Here is a 19,736-nt window from a genome sequence, read left to right on the forward strand (position 1 = left end):
TCTATGGTCAGCTGGTTTTCTAGGGTGATCAGTCCATTCAATGAGGGGGGGGGTCTCTTCAATAAATAGTGCGGAAGCAGCTGGCTCTCCACAGGTAAAAGAATGATCCGATGGACCAACACTTCAACACAGTATGTGAAATTAAATCAGACGGGTAAAGGTCTTAAATAGAAGAACCAATGCCCTCACTTCTAGAGCACAGTCTAGGACCCAGTTGTTAACAATGAAGTCAGTCAGATAGAACAGGGAAAGTGCAATCAACAGAAGACAAAATGGATCAGACTTCATCAAAATTTAAAACTTTGTTCACCCAAAACCTTTACCAACAAAGTGACCTGGCAATCTCCAGCATGTGGAGAAACACTTGGGGCTCATCTATCCAATAAGCGTTTATTGCCAGGAATACAAAAAGCACTCCTACCACTCAGCAACAAAAAGACAAACAGCTCAACCCCAAATAGGCAAAGGACTTGAACAGGTGTTTAAGCAAAGAAGCCCTCAATGGCCAATAAGCGTGCACGAAGATGTGCAAACTCATCAGCTTGGTGTTCAACAGGCAGAAAGCAGAGCTGAAAGCAGTGAGCAGAAACTCCCTAAGAAGGCATCAACTGGGACGTGGAGCCACCCTAAGGGTTACGTCTAGTGAATACTGCACGGTAACACCCTGGTTTTGTGCCTGGGGACTGGCAACGGCATTGGCCATAACAAAACTGGAGCACCGGCGGAAGGCAAACAATGTATCATTTTAGGCATACTGAGTTTGAGGCTACAGCCAGACAGCAAAGTGGAAATGCCTCGGAGGAACAGGGCTTGGAAACTAACCTCCCAACTATAAAAAGAGCTCACAGCCAGAACGATGTTTGGGGGACAGCAGAAAAGGGGTGGACAGGTCCCTTGATCCCAACCTCACTTTAATCCACGCATACATTCAACAAAGATGTACTAAGCACCTACTGTGTGCAAGGCACAGGGCTATGTTAGATGAGACAGATGAACTCTCGGCTGTCAAGGATTTTATATTCAAGTACAGGAAAGACAGGCTATATATTCCAAAACTGCACAATTTCAGAGTGTGATAAAAACTAAACAAACATACAGATCACAGCCAAGAAAACCCGATGGAGCCCAGCTCTACTCTAATATCTGGCATCTCCAGGAGTCCCAATCCTCTCAGCAGTAACAGGTTCCCAATTCTCCACTCTTCAGATTCAAGGATGCCTTTGCTGGCCCTGCCCCAGCCAAGACCCTCCTTTCTTGCAGCACTACCCATGCTCACAGGTCTAACCACATTTCCAACTAGAAAACCAGCCGCAAGCCTCTCGGTTCCCTAGTGAGGGACTCGAGGACTCTGGAGGGGCAAGGACCACGTCTGACTCCTTCGCTTCTCAGCAAGTGTCGGACAGCAGATGACACACAGGAACTGTCCCAAACCCATGGTCCCCACGTCCATTCTGACTCATCGGGGCTCTACTGCACAGACTAGGACTACCTTGTACGGCTCCCAGGGCGGGCCGGAAATCTGTATGAGGCAGATGGCCACATCTTTCTCCTGCAGAGTGGCTGGTGGGTTTGAACGACCTGTGTATCACCAGGCCTCCTTACACACAGTACGAACCACACCAAACCCACTGCCCCGGCGTTGACTCTAACCCGTAGCGATCGCTCTGTACAGAGTAGGACTGCCCCCTTCGTGCTTCTAAGGCGGTCCATCACTAGGAGAGCAGACGGCCATGTCTTTGTCCGGCTGCGCAGTTTGAATCATGGTGGGTTTGAATCGTGGCCATTTGGGGTTAGTAGCTGAGAGCTTAACTCACTGTGGCCCCAGGGATCTATACACAGTAGTGGTAATAAATAAATGTCTGTGATATGATTAAAAGAGCAAAGAAAACAAGTCTGAATAGAAAGCACATTTCACATTAGTCTTCCATATCCCTTCCTGATTCCTAATCTCCCTCTCCACTCCCACTTAAATACTGAACATGGCAAACGATCAGATTAAATATTAAGAAAAGAATTTGCTTTGCAAGCAAGGTTCTCTAAAGGCCTCTCTTCTGAAATGACTGCTGGCAGGGTGAAGAAAATTAATTGGGAAATTGAACAAACGAGTCACCAAAATCCAAAAGAGCACTGAGCAAGATTTTTGCTGTTTTATGAAATCTGAACCTCATCAATGCCATAGTATGAAAGGACAAATTTTATTATGGAAACCAATTCCCAAAGAGCTCACTTTTAATCTCCTCTCAAGCACTGCCCTTTTTAAGTTGGCCTATTTAATTAAGAATCACCAAATACAAACGATGTCCAGAATTTCACACTGGTCTGCATCAGTAGAGAGGAAAGGGGCATGGACTTCTAATTCCTGAGCAGTCAGAAAGAAAGGGCTCTGTGTTTCTTTCCATGTGAAACTTGAGCTTTTAAAAATGTTTTCATTCTGGAAAAAAAATGTTAAGGGCATGAACGCAGGAAGAATAGTGTAATACATCTCTAGCACATACTTTCATAGCTATCAGCATCTTGCCGATCCGTCCACCTTACTGACTGACTGCTGGAGGGTTTTACCGCCAGACCATTTCGATCATACATACTTCAGCAACACTCCTAACAGAGAAGGACTTTTCTGAGTGTTAGGTCTGTTTTTCGTTTCTCTTTCGGTGGCGTGTTTTGTCGTACAAGGCCATCTTATAACTAACAATTCACATCTATCTAACAGTCAACCTCCTGTCTCAGAGCGTTTGGCAGTGGGCTTACTTGTATCAGAATCCAAACAGCATCCACATCTATTATTTTTCTCTTCGATCTCGTCTCCTCAACGGGGACAGCCCCGCTACCTTTTTCACTCCCCTCCCTCGAGTCATGTATTTGTTGAAGAAACAAAGTCACTGACCCTGTAAGCGGAGCGTACATTCTGAAGCTGACGCGCCATTTCCTCAAGGTGGTGTTTAACTTCTCCCTCTACCCTGAGGTGACCAGACGTCCCGCTTTTTAACAATTTTTCCTGCATCCTGCAGCGTTTTAAAAAAGTCCCAACTTTTGAAAAGAATGCATGACAAGCTAGGGTATACGGTTTTCGGCTGCCATGTGGCTATTTCGCCAGGATATGAGTTTTATCAATGGTGGCCCGCTTTTGTCCCACTTTACCAATAAACTCTGGTCACCTTACTCTAGCCTCCTTAATTCCTTGGAAATGGAATTGTTTCCAATTCCTTGGAAATGGAGCTCTTTCCCAAAGAGGGTGATACTACCACCTGGAGGCGCTAAAATGATCCAGGGGGGCTGCAAAAGCAGATACCAACACTTTACCACGGAGTAAGGGCCAAGAACAAGTTTTAATTACCAAGGGGGTGCTGCGTAATTTTTTTCTGAAAAGGGGGGAGGTAAGCCAAATAAGTAAAGGAGCTTGATTAAATTTAGTCAGCTCTATTTTGTTTTACGCTTCCTACTGTAGGGCACAGTGGCTGTAACAAGGGGCTCAAGCACGAGGACGACGAGAAGCTGGCGCGGGGCCAGGCAGTGTTTCATTCTGCTGTGCACGGGGTCACTAGGGTTGGAACCGACTCGATGGCACCTAAGAACAACATTGTATGAAGAGGGATACGATTCCTGGTGGCATAGTGGTTATACATTGGGCTACTCGCCACAAGGTCAGCAGTTCGAAACCACCCCAGCTGCCCCCTGGGAGACAGACGGGGCTTTCTACCCCTGCAAAGAGTTCTAGTCTTAGAAACCCACAGGGCCAGTTCTACTCTGCTCTATAGGATCCCTCTATGCTGTAATCCACTCGATAGCAGCAAGTTTGAAGTTTATGAATGTTTAGAGCCAGGTTCCCAGCCTTGGAGGCTGATCATTGGAATCATCTAGGGATCTGGTACAACTACAGAACCCAGGGCTCTGTTGCAAATGGAGCCCAGGGATGTATAATTTCACCAGGTCCCCAAGGGATTCCTCATTAGCCACATTTGGAAACCCAGGGTTTAGAGGACACACATGGTGACCACGGTGTGGACAGTGGGTCTTCGCTATTGAGACTGTCACAAGTCTGTGACCTTCTAGAAGGCTGTCTTCAAGGCACCTCTGGGTGGGTTCCAACCACCCAGCTTTCAGCAAGTACTGGAGGACTGTGCCAGGGGCGGCCCAGGGCAACCAGTCGGACAGTTTAGCATCCACTGATGAGCCTGGCCAGAGCCGTTATTTCACTGCTGATTTTCACAATTCTGTCATTCCTTCTGTTTTTATTAACTGATATTCTTGTATAAAGAGTTTTCATTAGAAACTACTTGATTATCCCACAATAAAAATAAAGCAACTAGGAAAAAAAAAAAACAAACCACTGCCATGGAGTTGATGCCAACTCACAGAGACCCTACAGGACAGGGTAGAACTGCCCTGTGGGTTTATGAGACTGTCAGTCTTCACAGAAGTACAACGCCCTGCTTTTTCCCCTGCAGAGCTGTTGGTGGTTTTGAACTGCTGACCTTGCTACTATATAATCAATATGCCAACCAGGCTCTTAATAAAGGAAAGGAAGGATACATGTTTTGGGTCTTTACCTCTATTTTGGGGCTTTGGACTACTTTGTTCTGGTTCAAACCCCTGCTGAGAATTAAATTCCCAAGCCAAACTCACTGCTATCAGGTAGATTCCAGTGAGCTTATTGGGCAGAGTGGAACTGTCTCTGTGGATTCCGAGGCTATAAATCTTTATGGGAGTAGAAAGCCTGATCTCGCCCACAGGGGGGTAACTGGTGGTTTCGAACTGCTAACCTTGTGGGCAGCAGTCCAATGACTAACCCACAAAGTCACCAGGGCTCCTTATTTCCATCATCCCAGGTCATAATCTACATTATATCCCAGGGGGTCATAATCTACATTGTAACTAGATTCCCTAGCTGATCCCTGGGGATACCTGAGGATCTTGTAAATTCTAATTCAATATATTTGGGACAGAAAGGCAAATTCTCAGCAGAGGGTCAAACTGGAATGAATTGGTTCAAAGCCTGGATTTATTTGTCAATTTTCAGAATAATGATTTGGTTGTCCTAGTAAGCCTCAATGTTGACCAGAATTTTAAAAATCATTACCATACCATGTAATAAATGAAAATATGCTTGTGTGTGCGATGTTTTTAATTCGTTGCTGTGACTCTTTGATGTTCAAGTTGACCCATGTTTGGCCAATGAGAGCCCCTTGCAGTTTTCTCTTCTCAACTTCTGACATGACTCCATAGCTTTCAGGCTTTGACACAAAGATACCAGTACCCAGTATTCATCTTGTATATTTCCTGCCCAGCCCTGGAATCAACTGTTTCTCCAAAGGTAAGTGCAAGGCTTTAGACCAGTACACTCAATTTCCTTCCTTCTGGCCTTAAACAAAATGTGAATTACATACAGATAAAGATATAGATACATTGCTCTCCCAGTAGTTCCACTTCATAGGAACTGGTCTGCAGGAAAACCCAACAATATCCTCATGTTTCAAATGATTTAAAATTATCATATAAGATTTCACCAATCTCCTACACACATTTCTTAATAGGTTATATGTAAAACAGGAGGAATGGCATTCTAATACCTTTCTATGAGTCACTTACTAATGTGCTTTTGAGCCTGGTTTAGTGTTTGACGCCTGCACGGAGCATGTGACAGAGGCAGATACAGGAGCAGCAGGCAGCCATGAAAGTCACTCTACCTGAGCACATTCCACTAGTGTCCATCTGCTTAACCAGCATCACTCTCTCTAACAAAGTTATCAAAAGCTGTGAGGTTAAATGGCCTGTGAGTGACCACTTTGCAAGCTAAAACACTCTTTATGAAGGATTTTTAAAATCTGCATTTTGGAACACTTACAAGTATCCCTCAAATATAGATAACACGAATCAGTGTAATTACGCTGGAATACATATTAAGGCAGTGGCTTCCAAACACTGCTGCCCTTTGGAATCCTCTGGGTTTTTAAAAAATCATTTTATTGGGGGTTCGTACAGCTCTTATCACAATCCATACATACACCCATTGTGTCAAGCACATTTGTACATATGTTGCCATCATCATTTTCAAAAGCTTTTCTTTCTACTTGAGTCTTGGTATCAGCTCCTCATTTTTTGTCTCCCTCTTCTGGGCTCTTTAAGCAATATTGCTGCCTGGCTCCAGTCCCCAAACATTGTGATTTGACTGTCATGGGATGTGACATGGGCAGAAAGAGTTTGATAAAGCTTCCCAAGTGATTCGAATACATAAAGCTTGAGAACCATAGAGTTAAAACAAACACTTCTTACATTCTTTATTTCAAATACCTAAATTATAGTCTAGTTCTACCTAACAGCTGAACACCTTGAAGAAATGGCTTACATGGAAAATGGGTTTTAAAAAAACAAAACTTGTCCATCCATCTACATGCTGTTTGCTGCCCACAGTGTGTGTGTGTGGCCCCAAGTCCACAAAATCGATCTTGTTTCTTCTGAACTTTCTAATCACAGAGTCCAAGCCCCCTAACCAGGCACTCCATGGCCATCTGGACATGCTCCTTACTGCTCTCTCCAGCTCATCTCCCACTGCTCCCAATGCAGGGAATCCAGGAGAGATAAACCCCTCAGGACCAATAATGAGAGTAGTGATACCAGGAGGGGAAGGGGAAGGTGGGGGAGAAAAGGGGAACCGATCACAAGGATCTACATATAACCCTCTCCATGGGAGATGGACAACAGAAAAGTGGGTGAAGGGAGACATTGGACAGTGTAAGACATGACAAAATAATAATTTATAAATTATCAAGGGTTCATGAGGAGGGGAAGGGAGGGGAAAAATGAGAAGCTGATACCAAGGGCTCAAGTAGAAAGCAAATGTTTTGAGAATGATGATGGCAACAAATGTACAAATGTGCTTGACACAATGGATGGATGGATGGATGGATTGTGATAAGAGTTGCACGAGCCCCCAGTAAAATGATTTTAAAAAGAAAAAAAATTTTTTTTGTTTGCAGCTATCATTACAGGTTCATCAGTTATCGTCAGTAAGAAATGACTGATTCATTCTTTAAGACAAGCAAGATCTTAATCATGTAGCACCTCTTTACCATATAATGCACAGTTTCTCCACAATAGAATACTTAAAGAAAATTCTAAATGGACCAAATATTTTAAAAAAACAACAACAACACCTCAGCAAATAGGCGAGCCTCTCTAGCTGGCAATGAGGACAAAATTTAAGTATTTTAAAAACTGTAACAGACTGAAAATTAGAAACTAAAAGAAATCTATTCCATCGATTCTGTGTCATCTCTAAAGTGACTTTTAAAGACTTCTGCACAGCAGAGTGCTGAGGGTGAGAGACAAATTCGCAAGCATCCTCTCTTTTCTCCTCTCCTCTACACCTTTAAAGTTTTTGCTATTCTTCTATTCCTATTATATATTCAGCAGCGGGTGAAACCTTCTGAAAAGATGTAATGGCCTTTACTGTTTAACAAAATGGAATCTGATTCTTGAGTTGACACTCAATTTAGAATCCATGCACATGGATAATGTTCGTCTGCCTCTTTTATTTCCCCAAGACCCTCATTCCTTAAGCCAAAAAAAAATCTGGAAGTTGGATTTCTGCTTTTTGCTCCGACACCCTTTCATCTGACCCTCTGGGAATGGCGTGTTGCAAATTCCCCAGACAGCAATCAGCGTGAAAAGGGTAAGTGATGGTTTCTAACTTGTTTTCAGTTTTTATAAGCCCATAACAACAACTAATGATACCTGGTATTTATCTGGTGTTGGCTCTCTTCCAAGCACTCATAGCAACCCTGTGATATAAACACTAACATTACCCTGGTTTTACACAGGAAAACACAAAGGTTTAAGAAAAGTACGAAGTTGACCCAAGGTCATGTAGCAGGTAAGTCACAGGGCTGGGATTGAAACCATCGGCTAACCCTAATTCTACATAGGATCGTGCATGGGAGGAGCCCTGGTGGCGTAGTGGTTACCTGCTGGGCTGCTAACTGCAAGGTGAGCAGTTTGAAACCATCAGCCTCTCCTCGAGAGAAAGACGAGACTTTCTACTCCCATAAAGGGTTGCAGTCTCGGAAACGCAGAGGGGCAGTTCCCCCCTGCCCATAGGGTTTCTGAGAGTTGGTATCTATTCGATGACAGTGGGTTTCATTTCTAGCTTATCTTCCATGGGAAGAAATGAACCATCGTTAACCAGTGAACCATTGTTGGCTATTCTTATTTTGTAAGGTAGCATCCCTGAACACACTGTTAGAAAAAAAAATAGGATTCAGATATTCTCATTCCTGTATTTGTTTACTCTAAAGTTCCCTGTTTATCACCCTGCCCTGTACAACTTGTTTTCTGGAGAAAGACAAGAAATAAGGTCAGAGCAGGTGGTCAGGGCCGGTTCCACGATGGCTCATCCCCCAGCCCTCCCTGCTGGCAAAAGGTCAGTCAAGTGGCCCAGGGAGGCTTGGTCCCTCCTCATCCCACAGGGTGGGTCTGCTTTAGGGGCAGGCGGGCATAGGGGTCCCATCGCCCTCACCAGTGACAGGGGCAGGAACGGACACTGAAGTCTGAAGAGCTATGTGCCAAGGGGCTCCAAGGAAGCTCTTCCTCAGTCTTAGAAAGAGACTCCACACAGGGACCGTCCCCTGTTCTGCCTCTCGACCTTGCAGGGTGAGGAGAAGACACTTGGCACTATGCACAGCCATCCCGAGACGGTGAGGAACCAACCTCAGAGGGAGATCTACCCTCTGAGCACGGAGAGGCACTGCCAACCCGAGTGAACCACACCCGCAGCCACCGCACCGCCACCGGCTTGCTTCTGTGAAACGATGCGCTGTGATCCCAAGACTGCTTACGTCAGTTTTGATTTGGTCATTTTCTATGATGCTAACAGTCCAAGGATCCTAACCGAACCCACACTTTTAATCAAAAAGTGTGTTAAAAAAATAAAAGTGAGGGGCAATATATAGAGATTATAAACGGGGTGGGGGGGGTCAGCAAAAGGAGAAAGACTCTTGACAAGATGGGCTGACACAGTGGCTGCAACACTGTGCTGAAACCCAGAAACAACTGTGAGTACAGCAAAGGGCTGGGCAGTGTCTGCTGGGTTGGACTATGAGTCAGAACTGACTCGATGGCACCTGAGAGAGACAGAGGCAGCTTTCTACTCTTGTAAGACTTGCAATCTAGCAAACCCACAGGGGACAGTTCTACTCTGCCCTATGTTCATTACGTCATTATGAGTCAAAATTGACAACGATTTTGGCTTTATATGTGTATATTTACATATACATATATGTATATTTTTCAGCAAAGTATCAGAGATAAAATTATGAACACCCAATTTGTAGATGGCGACAGAGGGCAGTGGGAGCCCAAAACCCATCTGCAGAGTATCAAGTCAGACAGCTGATGGCAGATCCTCTCTAGCCATAGGCAGGAGTCGCAAACAGCCGTACTATCATGCAGAGACCACTGTAATCTTGATCCTGCTGGATCGAACTTCATACTTGGCTAGTTGACCTCCCTATAGACCCAAACTTAATTGGTTCTGAGTGCAAGTATATCTTTTTCCATGGCATAAATTTCTTCCCTGGCTTTTTGAATGTTATGGGGGTCGTTTCTTTCTTACTCATTATTTGCATTTTTTACCTTTATATTATTATTTCATTCTCACCACCTTAGCTCGATTTTGTTTTTTATTGTTTCTGTTTGGTCTCCCAATTGGTGAAGCACAAAGAGTGGATGCATAGTGATAATAACTGATACAAGGGTTTGCAGAGGACCCAAGGGTGGGGAGTGGGGGATAGGGAGGAAAAGGGGATTTCAGGAATAAATAATGAAGAAAGGAGAAGGGAGAACTGATTGTAATTGCATGACTCATTTTAAAGGTGATTTAACCATGGGTAAGGGAATGTTCAAAAATTGATGTGCCTATGATTGTGCAATTCTCCTTGATATAATTGAACGATTGAACTATTGATTTGTATGATATGTACATTATGTGCCAATAAAACTGTTGGGGGAAAAAAGCTTAGTATGCATCATCACATTTCCAGAAGAAATTAGGCATATCACATTAAGAGGGACACTGAGAAGTAGGAGAGTATTCAAAAGAGACAGGCATCATGGTGGCACTGAGTTAGCACTGGGCTGCTAAGCACACAGTCTGCAGTTCAAACCCACCAGTCGCTACCTAAGAAAAAGGTGAGGCTGTCTACTCCTGCAAAGAGTAGAAACCCAATGCAGAATAGACTTGATGGCAGCGAGTGGGGCTCAGAGGGGAGAGAGCGCCAAGATAGAGAACGCTTGTAAGGACAGGCTGAAGGACGTGCCGACCCAGTCTGGCAAAGGTGAGACTAATCCGAGCGTGGGGACTACTGCCAAGAGCTCTTCTAGAAAAGAGCCTCTCTGCTTCAGAAAAAGGCATTTCAAGGAATAGATGGTTGTTATAAAAATTAGATGTCAACTCTAAACACACAATTTTCTAAACAATAAAGCAATTTGAAAGTTAAACAGAAAAGCTCACTTTCGTGCTCGCTTTGGCAGCACATATACCAAAAAAAATTGGAACGATACACAGAAGATTAGCATGGCCCCTGCACAAGGACGACATGCAAATTTGTGAAGCGTTCCATATATGTAAAAAAAGAAAAGCTCACTTTCACTGGGATGAAATAAAGGCTGAGAGGCCATCCTCCAGGGTCATTTTCCCCAGAAAGTGAGGCGTACTTCCAGGAGGTCAGGCAGTTCACTCAGAGAAGTCTGGCCTTCCATGCAGACATGGGTTTGATGCCTGGCCAGTGTCCCCCATGTGCAGCCAATGCCATCTGCCAGTGGATGCTTGTGTGGCTGTGGTGCTCAACGGGTTTCAGCAGAGCTGCCGAGCTAAGGCAAGACTCGAAAAGGCCTGGTGATTGGCTTCTGAGCATTTAGCCAATGGCATCGCTATAGCACGCACAGTCCTGGCTGCTGATCCTGGGCGGGACACAAGACCCAGCAGCACTCTGTTCTGCGTGCACTGGGTCACCACGAATCGGAGGTCAGCTTGACAGCAGCCAACAAGTAACACACACAAAATGCTGGATGTATCTGAGGTGATTTGGAGTGGTGCACGCAGCTATTTACATATGCAATTATATGACATTTATTTTATACATGCACTACGTTATATCTGTACTAATGTGTACATATATTTATATATGCACGTGATGTAAATAAAAGTGTACGTATTTAATAGCCATTAAGCCTGTGGGTTCATGAATGCATCCATTCCTTACTCATTAACTGAGAGATCACATTTGTAACAGCAGTGAATCTATTTTGTGCATGAATGGGCACGTGTGTGGCAGTCAGGAATGCTGAGGCAAGAATAACCTTAGCTGGGATAGTTAGGGTTGTGTCAATTTGGCTAGGTCAGGATTCTCTGTGGTTTGGCAGTTACGTGATGAAGTAGTCATTCTCTATTTTGTGATCTAATGTGGTTATCTATCCTGTTTTCGAATACCACTTTCAAATGACAACTTCCTCTTTGAACAGGGGTCACTAAGTGAGGAAGGGGTGTATTGCTCTTTTATGGTTGCACTAAGCGAGGGATATGGTGGGCACATCCCACCCTCACTGCTAACTGCCTGGTAAGAGCAGCACGAGTCCAATTCTCCAAGTGTGAAATGGATCCAGCTCACACGTGACCAGAAGGCCACCTGTCTTTAGACTGCCAAACAGTCAAGCACCAGTCTGCTGACTCTCACTGGCCCTGTGGGCTCACGGACTTGCTAAAATGACTCACAAAGGCTCACACAGCGTCGACCATGTTTACAGCTACACTTTCAGTACAGCCAAAAGGAACGCAAATGGAGAAACACTCGGAGTAGAATCTGGGAAGGGTCGCAGGATGGTACTTCCATGACCTAAAGAGGGACATGCTATACTCTTGTGTTCATGGTCACCAACTAGGAAGCTCATCTGAACTTCAGGGCTCAAGTCTCCATGGCCTCACCATGTGATCATGATAGATTCCATCATGCCTCCTGAAGCAGAGGCTGTAATGAGCCCCCAGGTGGTCCCTCTGGGTCACTCAGCCCCATTCCTTAACCCCAGGTGTTGGTACAGCTTGAATGAATCAAGAACCTAAGGCCAAATCGCTTTCTGCAAGGGCCTTCGTATGGATAAAATCTCCACGCTGATTTAGAAAAAAACATAAAGCTAATCACGACACAAACAGTGTAAGGAAAAAGCAAAGGAAAAAAAAGCCATAAAGATGCTACAAAACCATACGACTTTTGGCCATGCTGCTTCTGTGGAGTTTCTCCCACTGAACATGCTAAAAACGGAAGCTCCTCCTTTTCAAGGTTGTCTTACTAGTCCGAGATTCGCTGAAAATATGGTAAGTTGTAATTGCATTTATTCAAAGAGCTTCCACAATAAAAGAGGGGAAGAAAAAGGGTTCATTTCTCTCAGTAACAGCCTTACCAATGCTGATACGTCAGGAACAATCATGCACTTAATCTTCCATCACCAACAAGAGAATGTTCTTGCAAGGTGGTGAGTGTCACATCGATGTCAATGGGTAGCACCCTGCAGGCCAGAGGAGAACTGTGCAGAGGGTTCCTAAGACTGCTCTTGGTCAGAGCCAGGGGCCAGACCTTTGCTCCTGTGGAACCAGCTGGCAGGACCGGCTGCCAAGCTTCAAGGGAGCAGCACCGGGGCTCCTTCTCTTGCAAGTATTAGCACTTCCTGAGGTCATTCTACGCCAGTGGACACTGCAGGTCTTTGAATTCTTTAATGTGGCTTTTCTAGGGCTGGTCTGTGACGCTCTTCTGCTGCTGGGTCTGGGGGGAGGTGAGGGAAGATACTGACAGGATTCAGTTGTGAGTGCTTGTAACACGATTCGCTAGGATTGCCAACCTGCTACGTTCAAATGAATCATCATTTTGAAGCAGGAGGGGGCCTCCCTACCAGCAAGAGTCAGGAGTGAAGGGATTCTCTGGATCCCGAGATGCCTGCCTGGTGAACCTCCAGGACAGCTGTGACACCCGAGGAGCAGCCAAATTGGAGCCTGGCATTCAGCAGTGGACTTCTCAGCCCAGAGAGCAAGTGTTTCAGGGCAGGAGGCCGGCTTGAGAATAAGAGTGCTTACTTCAGGGGGTAAGTGTGCTTACTTGCTGGCTCACAGAGTTGGAGCTGAGGCTTACTGCAGTGGGGGCCTCTGAGCACTTAAAACGAGGAACTGCGTGCCATGGACCCACAGTTACTGCAGCGTTGCATGCCTTTGGGGCCTTGATTAGCAGTCCTTAGAGAACTGCATTTTTTCTCATCTGAATTGCAAGCTGTTAGCTTCCTTAATAGATCATGAGAGCGGAAGTTGGGGGAGAAAGGGGGAACTGATCACAATGATATATAACTGATCACAATCAGATATAACTCCCTCCCAGGAGGACAGACAACAGAAAAGTGGGTGGAGATATCAATCAGTAAGGCATGAGAAAACTTTTTTATAAATTATCAAGGGTTCATGGTGGGGGGGCAGGTAATGAGTTGATGCCAAGGGCTCACGTAGAAAGAAAATGTTTTGACAATGATGATGACAAATATATACAAATGTGCTTGACACGATGGATGGATGTGTGGATTGTGATAAGGGCTGTATGAGCCCTCAATAAAATGATTTAAAAAACAAAAATCATGAGCATTACTCATGAGCACTGTCTAGAAGTTCTGTGTGGCCCAGCCGAACGAAGTGGGCAGTGCTCTGGGAAACAGTAAGAAAAGAAGGCAGTGCTTGTGTGAAACAGAGCAGCACAAATCTGGGAGCCAATCAGCATGTTTTCATTGGAAGGATTTCATTAGGTAGCAGCCTAATGGCGTGACCACTGCGGCATCAGGGCTCCTGTATCAAAACATAGTCCTATACGGGGAGTGGTTACGCATTAGGCTGCTACCCAAAGGATCAGTAGTTTGAAACCACCAGCAGCAACGAGAAAGATGAGGCTTTCTACTCTCATCAAAGAGTTACAGTCTAGGAAACTCATAGAGGCAGCTCTACCCTGCCCTGGAGAGCTGCTGTGAGTTGGAATTGATTGACTCGATGGCAGTGGGAGAGTGAGTGAGTGGTGTTTTAATATAATATCAAGCCAGGCTACTCTTGAAGCAACACACAGACACACAAAAATTATCTAGAGAAACTCGATTGAGATTTGAAACCTCTTCAGAAGCACTGCCTCTTCCTGAACTTCATACTCTTGCTCCAATGTATTCTGGAAATCCTCAGGAGTCTGCAGAAGCCCGCAAGACAATCTTGAGCTGTTCTTTTGAAATGTCCGCCTACTTCTGTCTTAAGGCACTGCGTGGTAGACATAGCCTGAACAGCACCGAGAAAGTGACAGGTCTCTCTGGAGGACACCCAGCGATGCTCAGCGGGAGCTGCTCCTGCTGACTAATGAGAAGCCTGACCTTTTCTCTTCTTTCCTGGCTCCTTAGGCCAGAAGTATTTTGTCTGAATAACCAAATGCTAAGTGACACAGAACATGTGTAACACCCTTAAGAAACTAACTGAAACTTAAATTCCTGTCTCTTGAAGACATGTCACCATCTCCAAGTGAATTCCAGTAAAACAGAAGGTGAAAAAGTGCCCGCTTCCTCTCCTACCTCCTGGGTGTGTTCTCTGTAGACCTGCAGTGGCCCCGTGGCTTTGGCGGTGTCCCAGAGCTGCAGCGAGCCATCGCCGCTGCAGGTGACAAGGACATGTTCATTGTTCTCACTCCACGTGACGTCAAACAGGCCATCATTCCAGTCAAAGCTACATGAGGGAGAGTTTTAAAAATACATAGTTTATCAAATATTCTCCCACGTGGTCGCATGATTCTCACTACCAGGATGCTAACAAGAAGCAAGTGCTTGGGGGATGAGGGAACCAGGTCAGAGAAGTGGCAGCTACAGTCCCAGGTCACACAATAAGAAAGCTGCAGAGCCAGATTACAATCCGCTCTCCCACTTATGTGACCATGAGCTACAGGAGGATTTGCTGCCGAACCTGGGCGTTGACCAGTTGGCGTGGTTTATAGGATGGGCAGGCAAGGACTTGGAAACACTAATTGAGACCAATCATTTCAACTTTTCCCATAAATCTGTCATCTGCACCATGAGCAAGTACTAACCTTTCCAGGTTCTATTTTTAACTAAAGCTGACGGAGGCATTAATAAGTCCAACTGTCCTAGAAACAAAATTCTCTAACTCTCTAAATGGTTGATTCTGACTCAGCGACCCCACAGGACAGGGTAGAACTGCCCCTGTGGGCGAGACGGTCACTCGTTGATGGGCACAGAAAGCCTCATCTTTCTCTTGAGGAATAGCTCGTGGTTTCGAACCACTGACTAACCCACTACGCCACCAGGGCTCCTCAGGCGCAGATCAAAAGGGCACGACGAGGGGCTGGAGAGGCCGCAAAAAGGTCAGCTTGTTCCTGAATGAGTGGAGCAAAACTACATCGAAAAGGAAGCAAAGAGAAAAAAAAAAGCAAGCAAGCAAAGAAAATGTACACAGTACATGAACTAGCTCACATTTTTATGAGGTGTAAATTGTATAGTGTATAAGTGCGCAGCAAGAAAGCATAAAACCTTGAGTTTAGGGGTGTATGTGCTAGACTGCCAACCACAAGCAAGGTCAATAGTTCAAACCCACAAGCTGCTCCAAAGGTGACAGATGAGGCTTTCTGCTCCCCTAAAGATCTGCTGTCTCTGAAACCCAAAGGGCTACTCTACTTCACCCATCAGGTCACTCTGAGTCAGAATTGACTCAATGGCAGCGAAAGGACACCAAGAGACAAAGCTTTTAGAAAAATGACACGATTTTTGGTGTCAAAATGGCAAAAATAAGTTCTATACTATGCAAATGCCCACTTGTTTATTATTGCCAATTAATACACTTTATTTAAAACCGGATTTTACAGGGACATAACCAGCCTCAGAGGACACACAGAAGTGTAGTAATCAGAGCCACCTTACCTTCTAAAAAGCCTAAGCCCCGATTCAGTTTGATCCACAATGAGCAGGGTTCCACAGCCTAGAGAGCAAAGGACACGCATCAAGGTCATGTCATTGAACACAAACCCACCTAGGGGCCACCTAACATCAAGGGGGCACTGAGCACTTAAATTTTACTACAAGTTTCTTCTCAAAGGTATGGGAGAATGTAGAAAAAAGATCAGGGCTGTATTCTCCATTTCTGCCTCTCCTGTGCTTCAATCATGAGTCAATACACCATCTCAACTGTGAATAGCATCCAGACACACAGCTCTAAGAGGTATCTGAGTACCAAGCCTATAGCTAGGAGCCCTAGCGGGCTAGTAAGTTAGGCATTGGGCTGCCACCTAGAGTTACTAAGAAGTCTCAACTCTTAAGTTGGAATCGACTAGATAGCAGTGAGGTTCTTATTCTGCAGCTCACGTTCCTGGCTGATACAAATGATCAACACAGTGGGCTGTTATTCAGAAACAGTAACGGGAGTAATCGAACTTGAGGGGAATGAATAACAGAATTGCAGATGAATAGATATACTGGATGGTGTAAGATAAGGCAAAATAATAAGTAATCATGTTTCCTGGGGGTAGGGTGGGGAAGGAAGGGATAAAGGAGAGCTCTTATCAAAGAGTTCGAGAGAAAATGTTTTGAAACTGATGGTGGCAATTGTAAAAGTATGTGTGATCTAACTGAATTATGGATTGCTATACTATCTGTAAGAGCTCCCAATAAAATAATTAAAAACAGAAACAAAAGTTGGCAGTTCCAATCCACCCAGTGGTGCCTAGAAGGAAAGGCCTGGCAATCTACTTCCCCCAAAACCAGGCACTGAAACCTGGGGGAGCAGTTTTACTCTCACACACTGGGTGCAAGTCAGAAGAGACTTGATGGCAACTGTGTGGTGTTCGGTTTGCCTTCTTTTACTCTATGGCAGGGAACCCGTCAGGCGCATACGCCTCCCAAACAGGTGTTTTTCATCCTTATTTACAAATGAGAAACCTGAGCCTCACGGACCCCAGGGACTGTGCTCCTTCATCACCCCATGGCCTTGCCAATCCACCTGAAATACATCTCTGCGTCCAGCTTGCAAAAAAACAATGAGCAGAAAGATCTGGTGAAATTGACCACATACTTGATGAGAAAGTGCTGACAATCGTCTACCAAACACAATTTGTTTTCCTAAAATGACCAACACTTTTTTCCTAAATTACATTTAACTTTATAGTGTAGGGTGTGAATGTGAAAACTTTTCTATGAAAACATGACTATTATTTTAATCTGACAATGTTTCCCTGCTATGTATCAGGCTTTCATACCACAGACCGCCAAACAGGTAAACAAATCTGTCTCAGAAGAGGTATGGTCCGAATGCTCCTTTAGAGGTAAGGGTGGCGAGATTTCATCTTGTTACTTTGGACACGCTGTCAGGAGGGCCCAGACCCCGGAGAAGGACATCATGCTTGGTAAAGCAGAAGGGCAGTGAAAGGGATGGATGGGCACGGTGGCTGCGTCAATGAGCTCAAGCATGGGAACAATTGTGAGGATGGCGCAGGACCGGGCAGTGTTTCACTCTATTCCAGATGGGGTCACTACGGGTCAGGACTGACTCGATGGCCCCTAACAACAGTAGTTTTTGAATACCAATTCTTTTTGTTGAGTCTTAAGGATTTAAAGTGTCATTACAAACCCAAGGGTCTTAAAAATTCAACCCAATTGATGGATATCTATTGAAATCAATGTACAAATATTAAGTTAATGGGGGTAATGGCGAATACATTTTCCCCTGCTCTGAGGCCAAACAAAAAAATACTGACAGCAAGCCTTCTGCAACCACACAACCCCAGCAGGTCAACAAGGATATGAACTTCCTAAATGCAAAATCGAGAATGGACCCGGGAATTTCCATCTAGCCCCCAGTCGTAAAATTTGCATCTCTAACAACTACCTGGGAGAATCTGTGTATTCCTCCAATCAAAGCCCAAAGGCAATGCCGACTCACAGCGACCCTGTAGTACGGGGCAGAACTCCTCCTGTGAGTGTCAAAGACAGTAACTGTGGACGAGAGTAGAAAGCCCATCTCTCTCGTGGAGCGGCTAGCGGTTTCGAACTGCCAACCTTAGTGTTAAAAGTACAACGCGTACCCACGCCGTCACCGGGCCAGAACTGCTTAAATGTCACGAGGGCACTGTGGGGCCACCTCCACGCGCCACAGGGAGCAGGTAGAGGGGTGCGTGCAGCTGACACTGGCGTGGCCCGGTGTCACGCTTTCCATCCTGTCCGTCCTGTTGCACGGGTCCGTCCGGGGAGCTCGGTCAAAGGGAAGGTAGATAGGGGCTGCTAAGCCCCTTCTCGATCCCACGCCCACACCACAACCGGAGTGTACGGGCGAGTCCTAGTGGCTACGCATCGGTGGCCAACTGCAAGGTCAGCGCTTCGAAACTCCCAGGTGTTCCGCGAGAGAAAGAGGCGGCTTTCTACTCCCGTACAGGGTTACGGTCTCGAAACCCCCGGAGGCCTGCGGTCCTATCCTGTGGGGACTCGATGGCAGAGGGAGATCGCTACCAACTGCCCACCCGGGGCAGCTGGGGAAAGGACGCGGCGGCCGCGGCCTCCCGCTGGCCTTGGCTGCGGCGCTCGCGGCTCGGGACCGGCGCGCGGCCGGCCCTCCGCGCCCGGCCTCACCCGCGATGCCGTAGTGCTGGGCGGCGGCGCAGGCCAGGCGGGCCGGCAGGTACGGGGAGAACTCGGCCGCGTAGCCGTGGCGGCCGGGCACCCGCAGCGTCCGCGCCGCGCTCATGCCGCCCGCCGCCCCGGCCTCGCCGTCCCGGGCCGCCGGAGCACCGTCCAGTCGGAGGCGGCCGGCTCACGCTCGGCGCAAAGTTACGGGTCCCCGGAAGAGAAGGCGGAAGTGAGAGGCGCGGCGCCCGGGATCCTGGATTCCGATTGGTCGGCGGCATTAAGGGCGTCGACTCCGGCGGAGCCCATTTTGGTTGAGGGCAGAACGAACCGAGTTGCGCGCGCTGCGACCTTTGGAACTTCACGGGGCTGGAGTTTCGGGCTGGAGGGGGATCCAGCGGGGCTGGGAGGTTGTCTATCAGCCTCCACCGCGGGGTGTATGTGGTTTTTATTTATTCACTGACTTCTGAAAGACAACAGGTCAGAGGATGTTCTTGAAGATTACAAATTCGTAAAACTGTGTAGCAAGTCCAAAAAGAAATCGAATGCTGCGTTAGCCAAGGCAGTTTGAAGGAATGTGACCTTACGTCAAGTGACAGTAGAATTAAGGAAAAAATAAATCGCCATAAGCAACCAATCTTAAAACGTCGTCCCTACAAGTAGCTACTTTAATAATGTTAAGAACTCCGATGCTGGGGCTCATTCAACTAAGGTGGACCTGACCTAAGCCATGGTTTTTCATTGGCCTATTATGCATGTGAAAGGTGGACATTGCGCAAAAAAGAATGAAGTATACTGAAAGTACCACGGACTGCTCAAAGAACGCACAAATCTGTCTTGAAAGAAGTACAGCTAGAACATTCCTTAGAGGCAACAATGGAGATCCTCCTCAGGTGCTTTGGACATGTGGCCAGGAGAGAACCGTCCCTGGAGAAGGACATCGTGCTTGGTCAAATAGAGGGGTGGCAAAAAAGAAGCAGACCTTGGACAAGATGGATTGACACAGTGGCCTCCACCATAAGAACATGTGTGAGGCTGGCAGTTGGACACAGCGCCGAAATCGGTCA

At 46.1% G+C, this 19,736-nt stretch overlaps 1 protein-coding gene and 1 non-coding gene across 2 annotated transcripts in view; one reads left to right on the plus strand and one right to left on the minus strand.

Annotated features, from left to right (window-relative positions):
* Positions 1-18,796, minus strand: part of PEX7 (peroxisomal biogenesis factor 7) — an 80,104-nt gene extending 61,308 nt beyond the window's left edge. Inside the window, exons 1-3 of the mRNA XM_045294593.1 lie at positions 18,676-18,796; positions 15,979-16,036; positions 14,623-14,773 (exon numbers count right to left, since the gene is read on the minus strand). Of these exons, the coding sequence (XP_045150528.1) occupies positions 14,623-14,773; positions 15,979-16,036; positions 18,676-18,790 (324 nt within the window). The 5' untranslated portion in view covers positions 18,791-18,796. The remainder of the gene's footprint in view (positions 1-14,622; positions 14,774-15,978; positions 16,037-18,675) is intronic.
* LOC115871055 lies at positions 10,509-10,619 on the plus strand. Its single transcript, XR_004047044.1, has one exon. It is a non-coding gene; the product is annotated as a U6 spliceosomal RNA (small nuclear RNA).
* Positions 18,797-19,736: the final 940 nt, after the last annotated feature.

Source organism: Echinops telfairi, unplaced genomic scaffold, assembly GCF_000313985.2.
Source record: "Echinops telfairi isolate 266 unplaced genomic scaffold, ASM31398v2 ScPeMD7_3533;HRSCAF=4204_0, whole genome shotgun sequence".
In the NCBI taxonomy this organism is placed as follows: Eukaryota; Metazoa; Chordata; class Mammalia; order Afrosoricida; family Tenrecidae; genus Echinops; species Echinops telfairi.